The sequence below is a fragment of the Mesoplodon densirostris genome, chromosome 17 (assembly GCF_025265405.1).
Source record: "Mesoplodon densirostris isolate mMesDen1 chromosome 17, mMesDen1 primary haplotype, whole genome shotgun sequence".
Taxonomy (NCBI): Eukaryota; Metazoa; Chordata; class Mammalia; order Artiodactyla; family Ziphiidae; genus Mesoplodon; species Mesoplodon densirostris.
In genome coordinates, this window is record NC_082677.1 from 815,933 (window position 1) to 828,806 (window position 12,874).

Sequence of the window (12,874 nt, forward strand, 5' to 3'; positions counted from 1 at the left end):
AAATATTATGTATCAAACTGACCCCAAAAAGGAACTTATTGATGTTCTCATTGGAGGCAACGGAGCCTGGCCTTGCATTAGGGTCACCTGATGTGACCACGACAAGCCAGGCTTGGGTGTCCCACCCTCGCCGGACCAGGACGAGGTGTCGGGTCAGGAAGCCGGAGAAAGGCCCTCAGCTGCCCAGTGCAGGGTGGGTGGCTCAAGGTCTGCTCTGGAGCCCTCGGTCCCCCGTCCCCTCGCCCCTGCAGGGCGTCTCTGCTGGCACCATGAGCTGCACAACCTACATCCCCCTCCTCCAGCAGGGTCGCAGAAGAGAAGACACTTCCCTTAAAAACAAGCTAACCAAAAAAAAAAAAAAAACAAGCTAACCACGTGCAGACCCTCCTCTGTGGGGACCGTGCTGGGAGGACCCCTGGGCATTCGGGGCCACGTCAGGAAGGCTAAGCAGTAACGCCGGGGCCCCTCAGAGCCCTTGGTGTCACGAGATCCGGATGGAAAGACCAGGAGGAGACGGGGAGCTTTGCTGTGTGAACTGGAGGAGCGTCAGGCCCTCGGCCTCTGGACCAGGAAACATGCTCGGGCCCCGGCTTTGCTCCCACATTCTCAGCTCAACCATCATCACAGAGCAGACGAAACATCAGCACTGACTGGACAGACAGTGAGGGGCTCCGGAGCGAAGCCCGCATCAACCCTGGGCAGTAAGTGTCACATTTCAGAAGCTGGGGTGACACCGGGGTCTTAGTGGGTCAGGAGCTGCTTGTAGGCCCGGGTGGGCTGGACCCTGCGAGGGCACCGAGCTGCTCCCCTGGCCCCGAGGCCACCTCCCGCTCGGCCTGCAGCATCCTTGGCGGTGGGAATAGGGCCCCCAGAGAGCCCGCTTTTGCTGAGTGACGTTGTTGGAAAAACTAAATGCAAATGCCACAAGAAATGAAAGGGTTTCTTTTGGGTGATTTCTTTAAGCTTTTACACAATTGCATATGAGAACAAGAACATAATCTCTCATTCAGCTAGAAGAAAAACAAAATAACAGTGTTAGCTGTCCAGAAAATGTATTTTTGCTCAGCATTCTAACACCCCTGAAAGATAACACTGTCCCAGGGGTTTGACGAGAGCCCATGTACCAGACGGTTAAAGACAGTGTTTCCTGTCACGTGAACGGCATCCTGACCTGCAGGTACACGATGCCCACGCCTTCGACTGCCTTTGACCCAAGGAGCTGGAAGGCTAGCTGTTCCGTCCCCGGCGGGCAGGTGTCCCCACTCACCTGGACGTGCAGGGCGCCCTCTACTGCCTCCCGGAGGTCGGAACAACTGCTGATGAGTGACAGCTGCTCCTCGGCGCCCAGCAAGCCTTTCAGGGAGCCCGCCTGTTCCAGCAACTTCATCTCCTTTCTGGAAAGCAGTGCAGAGTGAGCCGTGAGTATTCGGAAACAATTCAAAATCAAACAGAGGTCTGCGTTACTCATCAGCAGGGAAATGCAAATCAAAACCACGGGACGCCCATTAGGATGGTGGCGGTGAACAGAAGAGAGAAGAAACCAAGCGCTGGCGGGGATGTGGAGAAACAACCCTGTGCACCGCTGGCTGGAATGTAAAAGCTGCAGCCAGGGGGGCAAATGTCCGGTGGTTTCTCAACAAGTTAAAAATAGGACTATCATGAACTGGTGACTCCACTTTTGGGTGTACACCCCCGAAAGCTAAAAGCTGGGACTCAAACACATATTTGCACCCCCGTGTCCATACCAGCATTGCTCAGGGGCCAGAAGAGGGAAACAACCCAATGTCCACAGATGGATGAATGGATACACAACCACACAATGGAACGGTACTCAGCCTTAAGAGGGAAGGAAATCCTGACACAGGCTACACTGAAACGCAGCAGGACCCTATGGTCCCTGCCCCCCATGTCCTCAGCCTGCCCTTTGTCTGTGGAAAAACTTTAGCCAAAGAATAAGTTTAATCAGAGAAGTGAGAAAATGCAGAAGCAAATGAAAACAGTCAAAGGAGACCAAAAAATAATTGTTTAGTCATTAAGCATAGTCAAGGACCTTTAGTTCCCCCTTAAGGGATAGAGATAATACTCTGAGCCGTATCCTGGGAGCTGTCTTGTAGATACTGAAACCCTCACCAGGTGGAAGAAGTTAACTCCATGATGACCAGACTGTAGCCATGACAGAAGCTGCCACAATTCCGAGAACTGGCCTCAAAGACATGGAAACAAACCGAATGTGGAACTGAAGGTTAACTGCACCTAAAACAATCAAGATGACGTTGGTCAGACCACCGACGACCAATTTCATGGTGACAGTCAGAGCTGCCTGTGCTGTTCCTGCCGGTAGAATAAAAGCTGTCTGTAAAAGCTCTTGCCCCCTGGTTGTCAGCGGGGGGAGTCAGCCTTTGGACAGGCGTCCGTCTCCCTCCCCCGCCGCCGACCCCGGCTGCCAGCCTGCAAAATAAAGCAAACCTTCCTTTCCACCAGCCTGGCCTCGTTATTGGCTTTTGAGTGGCGAGCGGCCGGACCCCACTTTCAGTTACAACACCATGGATGAACCTTGAGGACATCAGGCTCAGTGAAACAAGCCAGCCACAAAAGGACAAGGACTGTGTGACTCCACTTGTATGAAGTCCCTAGAATAACCAACTTCACAGAGACACAGAGAGAGAGTGGGGGCTGCCAGGGGCTGGAGTAGGCTGCTGTCTAACGGGGACAGAGTCTGTTTTGCAAAATGACGATGACAAGAGTGATGGAGACAGACGGTTGTACGACAGTGTGAATGCGCTTAATGTCACTGAACTGGACCCCAACGTGATTAAGATAGTAAGTCTTATGTTATATGTATTTTACAATTAAACTTTTTTTTTTTTAATTTTTAAAGGGTGAAACAAGGCCCATGGTGGGTAAAACCAGAAACCAGTGGTTGTTCAGCCGCAGTGGGCCCCTGGGGAGAAGGGCACGAGGAGGCGCCTCGCAATGTGGACCAGGGCCCCGCGGTTGTAACTCACGACACGTTAAATACACAAGGTAAGCACACGCACCAACATGCGCAGGCTTTCCAGAACATTCTCTGGATTTCTCTGCCAGTGACTCAGCCACTTTCACATGGTTTCAGGCCGCAGGTTTTATCTTTAAGCTGTTGGAGTCCTTTGGAGGGAACAAGTCGGGTTGGCGCTCCTGGGCGCAGGGTGTCAGCCAGGGGTCAGGGAGGCCCTGGGCTGGGGCGATGGCTTGAGCGTGGCCAGTTACCTGAAGGGTCTGGGTCTCAGGTCACTGGACCGGGCGCTGCAGGAACAGGAGGCCACGGGAAGGCCGGGCATCATGTGAGTGAGGCCTGGACAGGAGGGACGGCCCTGGGCCGGTGTCTGCAGGGCATCCCTGAGCTGAGGTAACCCACGGGCAGCCCTGCTCGTCCTGTCCTGTCCTGTCCTGCCCTGTCCTGCCCTGTCCTGTCCTGCCCTGTCCTGCCTTGTCCTATCCTGCCTTGTCCTGCCCTGTCCTGTCCTGTCCTGCCTTGTCCTGTCCTGTCCTGTCCTGTCCTGCCCTGCCTTGTCATGTCCTGCCCTGTCCTGCCTTGTCATGTCCTGCCCTGTCCTGCCTTGTCCTGTCCTGTCCTGCCCTGTCCTGTCCTGCCTTGTCCTGTCCTGTCCTGTCCTGCCTTGTCCTGTCCTGTCCTGTTCTACCCTGTCCTGCCTTGTCCTGTCCTGCCCTGTCCTGCCTTGTCCTGTCCTGCCCTGTCCTGCCCTGTCCTATCCTGTCCTGTCCTGTCCTGTTCTACCCTGTCCTGCCTCGTCCTGTCCTGCCCTGTCCTGCCTTGTCATGTCCTGCCCTGTCCTGCCCTGTCCTATCCTGTCCTGTCCTGTCCTGCCCTGTCCTATCCTGCCTTGTCCTGCCCTGTCCTGCCTTGTCCTGTCCTGTCCTGCCTTGTCCTGTCCTGTCCTGTCCTGTCCTGCCTTGTCCTGTCCTGTCCTGTCCTGCCCTGTCCTGCCTTGTCCTGTCCTGTCCTGCCCTGTCCTGCCTTGTCCTGCCCTGTCCTGCCTCGTCCTGCCCTGTCCTGCCTTGTCCTGTTCTGCCCTGTCCCGGGGAGGTCAGTGCTCCTGAGGCACCAGGACCCACGTGGGTCGGCCAGCTCCCTTGTTCTGTTTCTTTCTTAAAGCTGTGCATTTTGTATTTTGCTTTAGCTACAAATTGAGGAAGAGAAACTTTCTTGCTACTGTTGTTGTGAAAAAATGGAAAGATGTGCTGAAATACAGGTTTCTTTATTATTTTACCAAAAAGAAGCTTCAGGCAAAGAGAACAAGTCCACGACGCATCAGGTGGACGCAGCCTCTTCTGCTTCTGGGACGGCTTCGTGAAGAAGCCCTCGCAGGCCATCACCATGCAGGGGACTCGGGCTTCAATTTTTTAAAAGGAGACAGAATCTGTGAGAGTTTTGTCATATAAATGATTTGGAAGAGCTGTGGTGTATCAGCTAAAACAAACAAACCAAAAAGCTAGTTACACTAGTTCCAATATCCTTCATTGAGTGTTTTGGAAGAACTTCTGCCTCGAGCTTTGCAGGGGACGAACATAAATACCTGGAAAATGTAGGACTCTCAGCTGGCTTCTCAGCCCCATACACTCACTACTCGGAGGCCAAGAACGGGTTCCACTAGAGCCCGCTAAGAGGCTGCAGTGCCCCAGCCTGACCTCTAGAGGTCAGCCCAGCACCAGGACTCAAGGCTCCTAACTTCAGCAAAGTTAGGAGAAAAGGAGATGTTAACAATTAACAGTCTAGGTACTAAATGGGTGATCTTCTTGTATATTTCTGTTTTTGAGATTTTTATTTAAAACAGACATTTATTAATTTAAAAAGATAAGAACTTATCAAAGAAAGAAAACACAAATATTTCCCAAACAGCAGAATGTGTTCCCAGGTCAGATCCTAAGCCCAGGTGTAGGGACAGGGGACAGGAGACTGTGGGTTTGGGTTATAAACTCTAGTTAATAGCTGTCTTTATGCATGCATTTCCTTAATAAAATTGTTTAAAATATAACAACCCAGGCATTGGGCTGTTTCAGAGGATTCCTGGTGTCCTGACCTCCCTGTGCTCTGTGCCCGCCTGCAGCCCCGGCCTCGCGGCCTGCTTCCTGTCCGCGGCCAACTCCACAAGGAGCCTCACTGTCAGCCTGTTATGAAGTGCCAAGGGGATGTGGGGCAGGTTTTTCCACTTCCCCCCTCTTCCCTGAGGTCTGAGGCACTGAGGCAGCTGGAGACGGACAGGAAGTGGGGGAAGGGCAGAGCCAGGCAGGACCGAGCTCACGAATGCAAGTCCACTGGGCCTCGGCCAACACAAATGCTAAATCCCAGAGGCACAGGGCAGAGGCCAGCTGGGAAACGAGAGGCCAGGCCAGACGTGTCCCAGGGCCCGGGGATGCCCAACCGCATCAAGCTGATGCTCCTCAGAGGCCCGGGTGACATTGGGACAACGTGCCGCGGCGCCCTGTGCTCCTGCGGTGGAATGTGTGCGGACACTTTCTTTTCATTCATTCATCTCATTTTTATCATTTTCAGTGTCTCTGAAGTGGGAAAATACCAAACTTTTTATTAAAAATAGGAGCCCCAGGGCTTCCCTGGTGGCGCAGTGGTTAAGAGTCCGCCTGCCGATGCAGGGCACGCGGGTTCGTGCCCCGGTCCGGGAGGATCCCACATGCCGCGGAGCGGCTGCGCCCGTGAGCCATGGCCGTTGGACCTGCGCGTCCGGAGCCTGTGCTCCGCAACGGGAGGGGCCAAAGCAGTGAGAGGCCCGCGTACAGCAAAAAAAAATTTTAAAAAATAAAAATAAAAATAGGAGCCCCAGACTTCTTTTGTTTGACCGCATAGGGCCTTTAAAATCTGGAATCCCTTCCACCAAAGCTGGTCCCCCATCCGCCAAAGGCTGCACCTCCCCCACTCCATTCTCTCCCCACCCTCTATTCACACCGGTTACAGGCCCAGCCCCCTGGACTCCTCAATCTGAAAGCGTCTCCGTCTCCGGAAGCAGATGAAGTTCAATATGCGGTAGGAAGAAAAGTCCCTGCATCTGTCCCACAGGAGGCCTGAACATCCGCCTGCTGGGACCCAGGGCCCCGCTGTCACCCCTCTCAGGCACTCAGAGGTCCCTTCCCTTGGGCGGGAGACACCCCGGGGAGCAGAAGGCCTGCTTCAGCCTCTGCCGGTCAATTCCACCAGCGCCCGGTCAACCAAAGTGTCCCCTGCTTTCCTGTTGGTCGTTGCAGGAAACCTCATAGGGAGAAATGACCAGGATTCACGTTCTGAGTCCACACGCTGATGTAAGTCCACGTGAGCCTTCACAGCCCTCCCCTCCCTGGGAACACGTGCGTCCTCCCACCCGGGCCTGCAGGACGGGAGGTCAGCGTGAGTCCCCAGACCCAGCAACAGTCACTCCTAACCCTGCCATTCAGGGACAGCCAAAGTACTCTGATGTCTCCCCAGTTTTAATGTACAATTAGCATATGTAACTTTTACAGATCAGAGAAAGCAAAAGCCGTTTCTGTTTGGGAAGAGGGGTAAATAACTAACATGAAGCAATTATCTGAACTGTCCTAGTGACAGCCAAGGGCCAGCAAGACCCGTGAAGACAGACAACGTCAGGATCGACAAGCCGCTGAACTGACGGGCCACTGGTGTTCGCCATTCTGGTGATGGCACTCAGGCCACTTCGGAACTTCGCGGCCCAGGTAGGTCTGGTCAGCTGCCGCTCTGCACCGTCCCTGTTCAACCCCTGCAGACAGGCTCCCGCCCACTGACTGACGTCTTCTTTATTGGCCTTCAATACACTTGATAAAATGTCCCCATGAGTGTCTTGCGCGTGTTTCTTATAGCTCCAGCTACTAGATGGCATACTTTTTCCGGTAACTGTAGCCGACGCAGATGGGAGCCATCTGGCCATTCTGTGATCTATTGTCCTCAGTTATTCTGGCCAAAGCCATGTGGACAACGAAAAGTCAGTTTCAATCCAGGACAGACCAGCGCAGAGGATCCAGATGAAAACTGGGTTCAAGATATCGAAGCAAGTGCAGGGGCCTGGGTAGCAAGTTAAAAACGAGTCAGGGACCCAGTCACTGGGCCAGGGGGCTCAGTTAGTCAGGAGGCGGGGCCCAGGGCAGCTGCCTAGCTTCAGAGCTCAGCTCTGCGGTCCTATTAAACCCACATCCACGTAGAAAGCAGATTCATTTCTAGTGGACTCGAATTCAGAGTGACCACCGCCACACGGTAGTAGTGGCAGTAAAGAAACTGAGGTGAGTTCACCCAAAGTCAGCGACTGCAGACGGGGCTCCAGCCAGACAGGCAGCTGGTCCTCCGCCCTGCCTGGGGTGCTCACTCAGACTCATGATGGCCCGGGCCAGGGCTCCTGGGCCCGTGAGGCTAGGACGGCCCCGTCACCACGTGGAAGAGAGACTGGACCCAAGTCATGGGGAGCCCCAATGTCTGGGTCCACATTACAACTCTGTTTACTTTTTGTTTTTCTTCTTAAAATACATCCATCCTCTCAAATTCCTGAGCCCTAATACATGCCAAGCATTGAGCATACAATGGAGAACAAAAGCTAAGCAGCGAAGCATCTGCTAATGGGTTTTCCAAGGTCAAGCTCCCTTTCTATTATGGGATTTAAATATGTAGAGTTTTTACCTTTTTTTTTTTTTTTCGGCAGTACGCGGGCCTCTCACTGTTGTGGCCTCTCCCGTTGCGGAGCACAGGCTCCGGACGCGCAGGCTCAGCGGCCATGGCTCACGGGCCCAGCCACTCCGTGGCATATGGGATCTTCCCGGACCGGGGCATGAACTCGTGTCCCCTGCATCGGCAGGCGGACTCTCAACCACTGCGCCACCAGGGAAGCCCTAAATATGTGGAGTTTTAAGTGACTTATTTTGCCACCTTGTTAGAAAAAGATTAGTCTCGGATGACAGCATTCTTATTTTCTTTTAATTTACTAAGTACTCTTGGCATGATATGAGTTGTGATCATTTCTTTTATCTTCTAATGTTTTAATACTTCAAAAATCAACTTGACCCAGTTCAAGTTCATTTTTGCAAGTTTAGAATCAAGATGTACCATTTCAACCCACTTAAGATTTGTATTTAATAGGTTTAAAACTCATAGAATTTTCATTCAGGAGTAAAGAGTTTCAACATTTTTTTTTTTTTTTTTTTTTTTTTTTTTGCGGTACGCGGGCCTCTCACTGTTGTGGCCTCTCCCGTTGCAGAGCACAGGCTCCGGACGCGCAGGCCCAGCGGCCATGGCTCACGGGCCCAGCCGCTCCGCGGCATGTGGGATCCTCCCGGACCGGGGCACGAACCCGTGTTCCCTGCATTGGCAGGCGGACTCTCAACCACTGCGCCACCAGGGAAGCCCAAGAGTTTCAACATTTTATTTTCTACTAAAGGATGTTCAGAAGAACTGAATATGGTAAGTGAGCCAAACCGCAAGGACGGGACAGACGGCAGAAAAGTCTGTGAAAAACACAGCCACAGGCTCTAGAAAATGTTCCTATGACTCAGTTAAAACAACTATGGAGCTAGTGCTCAATACGTTCTAGGCTCTGGGGACAGGAATCGCTTTCTTTCTGTGCCCATCCTGTCTGGTGGGTGGAGATCGAACACCGAGGGGCGCCGAGAGGAGGGCACAGCTCTGTCCTCACCTGTGGGACAAGGACCACAGAATAGGGGCCACAAGAGGATGTTCCTTGGGACTTCCCTGGGGGTCCAGTGAGTAAAACTCTGCGCTCCCAATGCAGGGGGCCCGGGTTCGATCCCCGGTCAGGGAACTAGATCCCACATGCCGCAACTAAGACCCGATGCAGCCTAAATAAATATATTAAAAAAAAAATGATGCTCCTTGAGCACAACAATGACCCACCAGTCAATTCAACCCAATCGGAAAGATACACTGCTTATGCTTCTTGACAAAAGGATAAAGTTGGCTCTCCTTAAGCCTTGTGCCTAAGACATGGTCAGGGACACTTCATCTTGGGGTCCTGAACCTCTCAGGACCACAGCCATCACCCAGTGTTGCTGCCGACGTGAGCCGACAGTCATTTCAGTCTGTGGGCTGATGCTTCTCTTACTGAAAGAAGCAGTGATAATTCTTTCCTGGCTGAAAAGATTGTGACACTCAGAACTCATCTTCCTGACCAAAATATTCCCAAAAGTAAGGTCTGGATCCGAGCCTCTTAACTTGGTCTCTGGTGCAGGAATGGCACATTTGAAAATCCCATGATTTAAGAAAGGGGAGCAGGTGGCCTTACATTAGTCACAAAACCTAAAACGGAGTGGTGCCCCACCTAGGAGGGTGGCCGGACAGCACTCAAACCCAATTCTCCTGGAGGCTTTTGCCAGCAACAATCTGAGCAGAGGCAGTCACAAGATATCCTGAAATCCCACTTCCTGTCAGAAGTACAACCAGTTCTGCATATTAAAGTGAACTCGACTTAACACATATGTGGGTTATAAAAACAAAGCCACTGTATGAGGAAAGATTTGTGTGTACTCAAGTCTTAAGACATAAGAATTCAGTACACTTGCTTGTTCTATAACAAGGATGCTAACAGTAATTGTTTTGGTTTGGTGTTTTTGTTTTGTTTTGTTTTGTTTTGTTTTTGGTTGAAAACTCTTACAGGCCAATCTAATTGGCCACCAATAATATTTTAAAGTATTAGATCTTAATTAAGCAAAGTAGTAGGAAAATAGGAAAGCCTTTAATCGGGCCTAAAAAAAAAAGGAACAAGAAAACCCTACTTATAATTTCCCCACGTTCTCCCTGATGCCTGAAAGGACTTTAAAAGTGGCCAAGATCTTTAATGATACACCTAAAACATAAGGCCTATTAATACAAATACCCCAAGAAGTAGGACAAAGAACTTTTCAATTAGGAATCATAAGAGTTTTCTCTTGGTTACAGCTGTGTTGGAACTAGGGCTACAAAATAAAAGATGAAACGATAACAGAACTGAAAAGCGTAGAGGTCAGTAAACTACAGTCCAGTTCCCATAAGGCCTGAGAGAGCATGATGATTTTTACATTTTTAAATGGTTGAAAAACAAACAAACAAACAATACTTTGTGACGTGTGACGATTTTACGGACGCCAAAGCTAGTGCTAACACACTAAGTTTGCTGGGACGCAGGCCTGCCCCTTGCTCGCACACAGACTGGCAGCTTCAGCTCCACAAGGAGGAACTGAAAGGCCTAAAGCTCTACCGTCTGGCCTCTCCGAGCTGGTCTGCAGCCCGCACAGGGCTGGCTCAGGGTCGCCTCTCCAGGCTGGGCTTCCCTCCAACCCTGGGCCTGCTGTTGAGCTAAACTCTCAGCTCCAAACTGCCTCCACCAACACGCTTGCCAGAAAACCAAGTAAAAGCCCAGCATGTGAGGCCCAGTACAACTGTCACTACCATCCCCATAGGGCCTCCCTGTGCCCTGACTCAGACAAACCACTAATGTGGGAACAAAAGATAAATTTATCAAAGTCAGTGTAATTTTACCTACTTAGGAATGCCATAAATTCCTCAGAGTTCTTTACACTGTATTCCCCTTAATGGTTGTTACACTGACAATAAATTCCTATTGCTCCCTACATCACCTTGATGAAATAAAATTCGTATTTCAAGGAATTTTATTTATGAATTGATTTACAGATTTAATTTATGAATTTATTTATAAATTTTATTTGTAAATTTCCAGGAAAATTTAAACATAAAACTTTTCTCTGCCCATCTGGGCCTCCTCCCTCCCCTTTAGTGCTTGTTGTGCATCTGAATTAACCACACCTCCTTAGGAGAGAACCTTCCTTCTGAACCTTGTCTGGGGTCATGACAACCCACCATGTTTGTATGGTTTTAGTATGTTCAGATCTGGATTGTGTAAACTGTCAATAGGAAACAGAGCAGGACCCTGTGGGGTACAAGTCCTTTCCATGCCCCTCCCCATTTCTCCTTTGTAGGAAACAGGCTTCATTCAGCCTCCTTGACTTTCCCTGAGCTCCAAGGGGCAGATTCAAACAGTTGCTAATGAGGGAAGGGAGGGTATTCGGAGAAAAGGGAGGAGCAGTCAGGAAACAATAATGCTGGGCTTCCCTGGTGGCGCAGTGGTTGAGAATCTGCCTGCCCATGCAGGGGATAGGGGTTCGAGCCCTGGTCCGGGAAGGTCCCACATGCCGCAGAGCAACTAGGCCCGTCAGCCACAACTACTGAGCCTGCGCGTCTGGAGCCTGTGCTCCGCAACAAGAGAAGCCACCGCAATGAGAAGCCCGCGCACCACAACGAGGAGTGGCCCCCGCTCACCGTAACTAGAGAAAGCCCACATGCAGCAACAAAGGCCCAATGCAGCCAAAAATAAATAAGTAAATAAATTTATTTTTTTTAAAAAAAGGGAAATCTATTTAAAAAAATACTCTTACCATATGATCCAGCAATTGTACTCCTTGGTATTTACCCTTAGGAGTTGAAAACATGTCCATACAAAAACCTGCGTGGATGTTTGTTTATGGGAGCTTTGTTTATAACTGTCAAAATGCGGGAGCGTCCAAGATGTCCTCCGGTAAGTAAATGGATAAATAAACTGCGGTGTATCCCAACAATGGAGTATTATTCGGTGCTAAAAGGACTGAGTTATGAAAAGACATGGGGAAAACCTAAGTGCATATTATTAAATGAAAGAAGTCCATGTGAACAGGCTACAGACTGTGTGATTCCAAACTGATACAGTATAAAGCTCAGTGGTTGACAAGGGCTTGGGAGGAGGGAGCACAGGTGAAGTGGAGCAGGACCCTGCGGGGCCCTCCTGGGCACAAAAGCCTTTTGTGTCCCCTTTTCTTGTTGGCAGGAAAAGGGGTTCAGCCTAATAGACCTTCCCTGAGTTCCAAAGGGCAGATTCAAACAGCTGCTGATCAGGGAAGGGAGGGCATGCAGAGACCAGGGAGGAACAGTCAAGAAACAGCGCAGACTTAGGGCGGGGTCCCTCCTCCTCCTCAAGGAATACACATCGCAATACCTGTCTGAGCTCTTCTGCAGAACCCAGGTGGAGGGTGGTAACTTCAGGCTGAGCACAGGATTCCTGGAGCTCCGCCCTCTTACCTCACCACCAACCAATCAGAAGGAAGTCACACACCCTGAAGCACTCACCCCAAATTTTGCCTATTAAAGACTTTTCCCTAAAAACCACTGGGGAGTTTGGGTCTTTTGAGCACAAGCCACCTGTTCTCCTTGCTTGGCCCTGCAGTAAACCTTTCTCTGCTCCATACTCTGACATTTTGCTTTGTTGGGCCTCACTGTGCATCAGGCACATGAAGTTTCATTTGATAACACAGGAAATTTTTAGGGCAATAACTTTTCCTTATGATACTATAATGGTGGATACATGTCCATATGTCTGAACCCACAGAATGTACAGTAAGTCCCTTACATACAAACGAGTTCCATTCCAAGAGCACGTTGATAAGTCCAATTTGTTCCTAAGTCCAACAAAGTTAGCCTAGGTACCCAACTAACACAATCAGCTATATATACCGCTGCTTTTACGCTTGCTTCCGGACATCTTGGGCTTGAAATAAAGATACTGTACTACTGTACTCTAGACAGTACTGTACAGTAAGGTACACAAAAGCACAGTGGTTGTCCACTTGTAGAGGATGCACACACGTGACAGTGTATGCCAGACAGGGGAACTAACTTACGTGACTGGACATGCGAACACATGTTTGCAACTTGAAGGCTCGTATGTAGGGGACTTCCTATACAACACTAAGAGTGAACTGTGATATTAACTATGGTCTTTGGATGATGATGATGTGTCATTGTAGTTGTAACAAATGTACCATCCCGTGAGGGATGCTGACAGTGGAG

The 12,874-nt window shown here is 50.4% G+C and overlaps 1 protein-coding gene across 1 annotated transcript in view; it reads right to left on the reverse strand.

The window, feature by feature from the left end:
* Window positions 1-12,874, reverse strand: part of CRYL1 (crystallin lambda 1) — a 72,132-nt gene that overhangs the window by 45,926 nt on the left and 13,332 nt on the right. Inside the window, exon 3 of the mRNA XM_060079828.1 lies at window positions 1,268-1,394. Within this exon, the coding sequence (XP_059935811.1) occupies window positions 1,268-1,394 (127 nt within the window). The remainder of the gene's footprint in view (window positions 1-1,267; window positions 1,395-12,874) is intronic.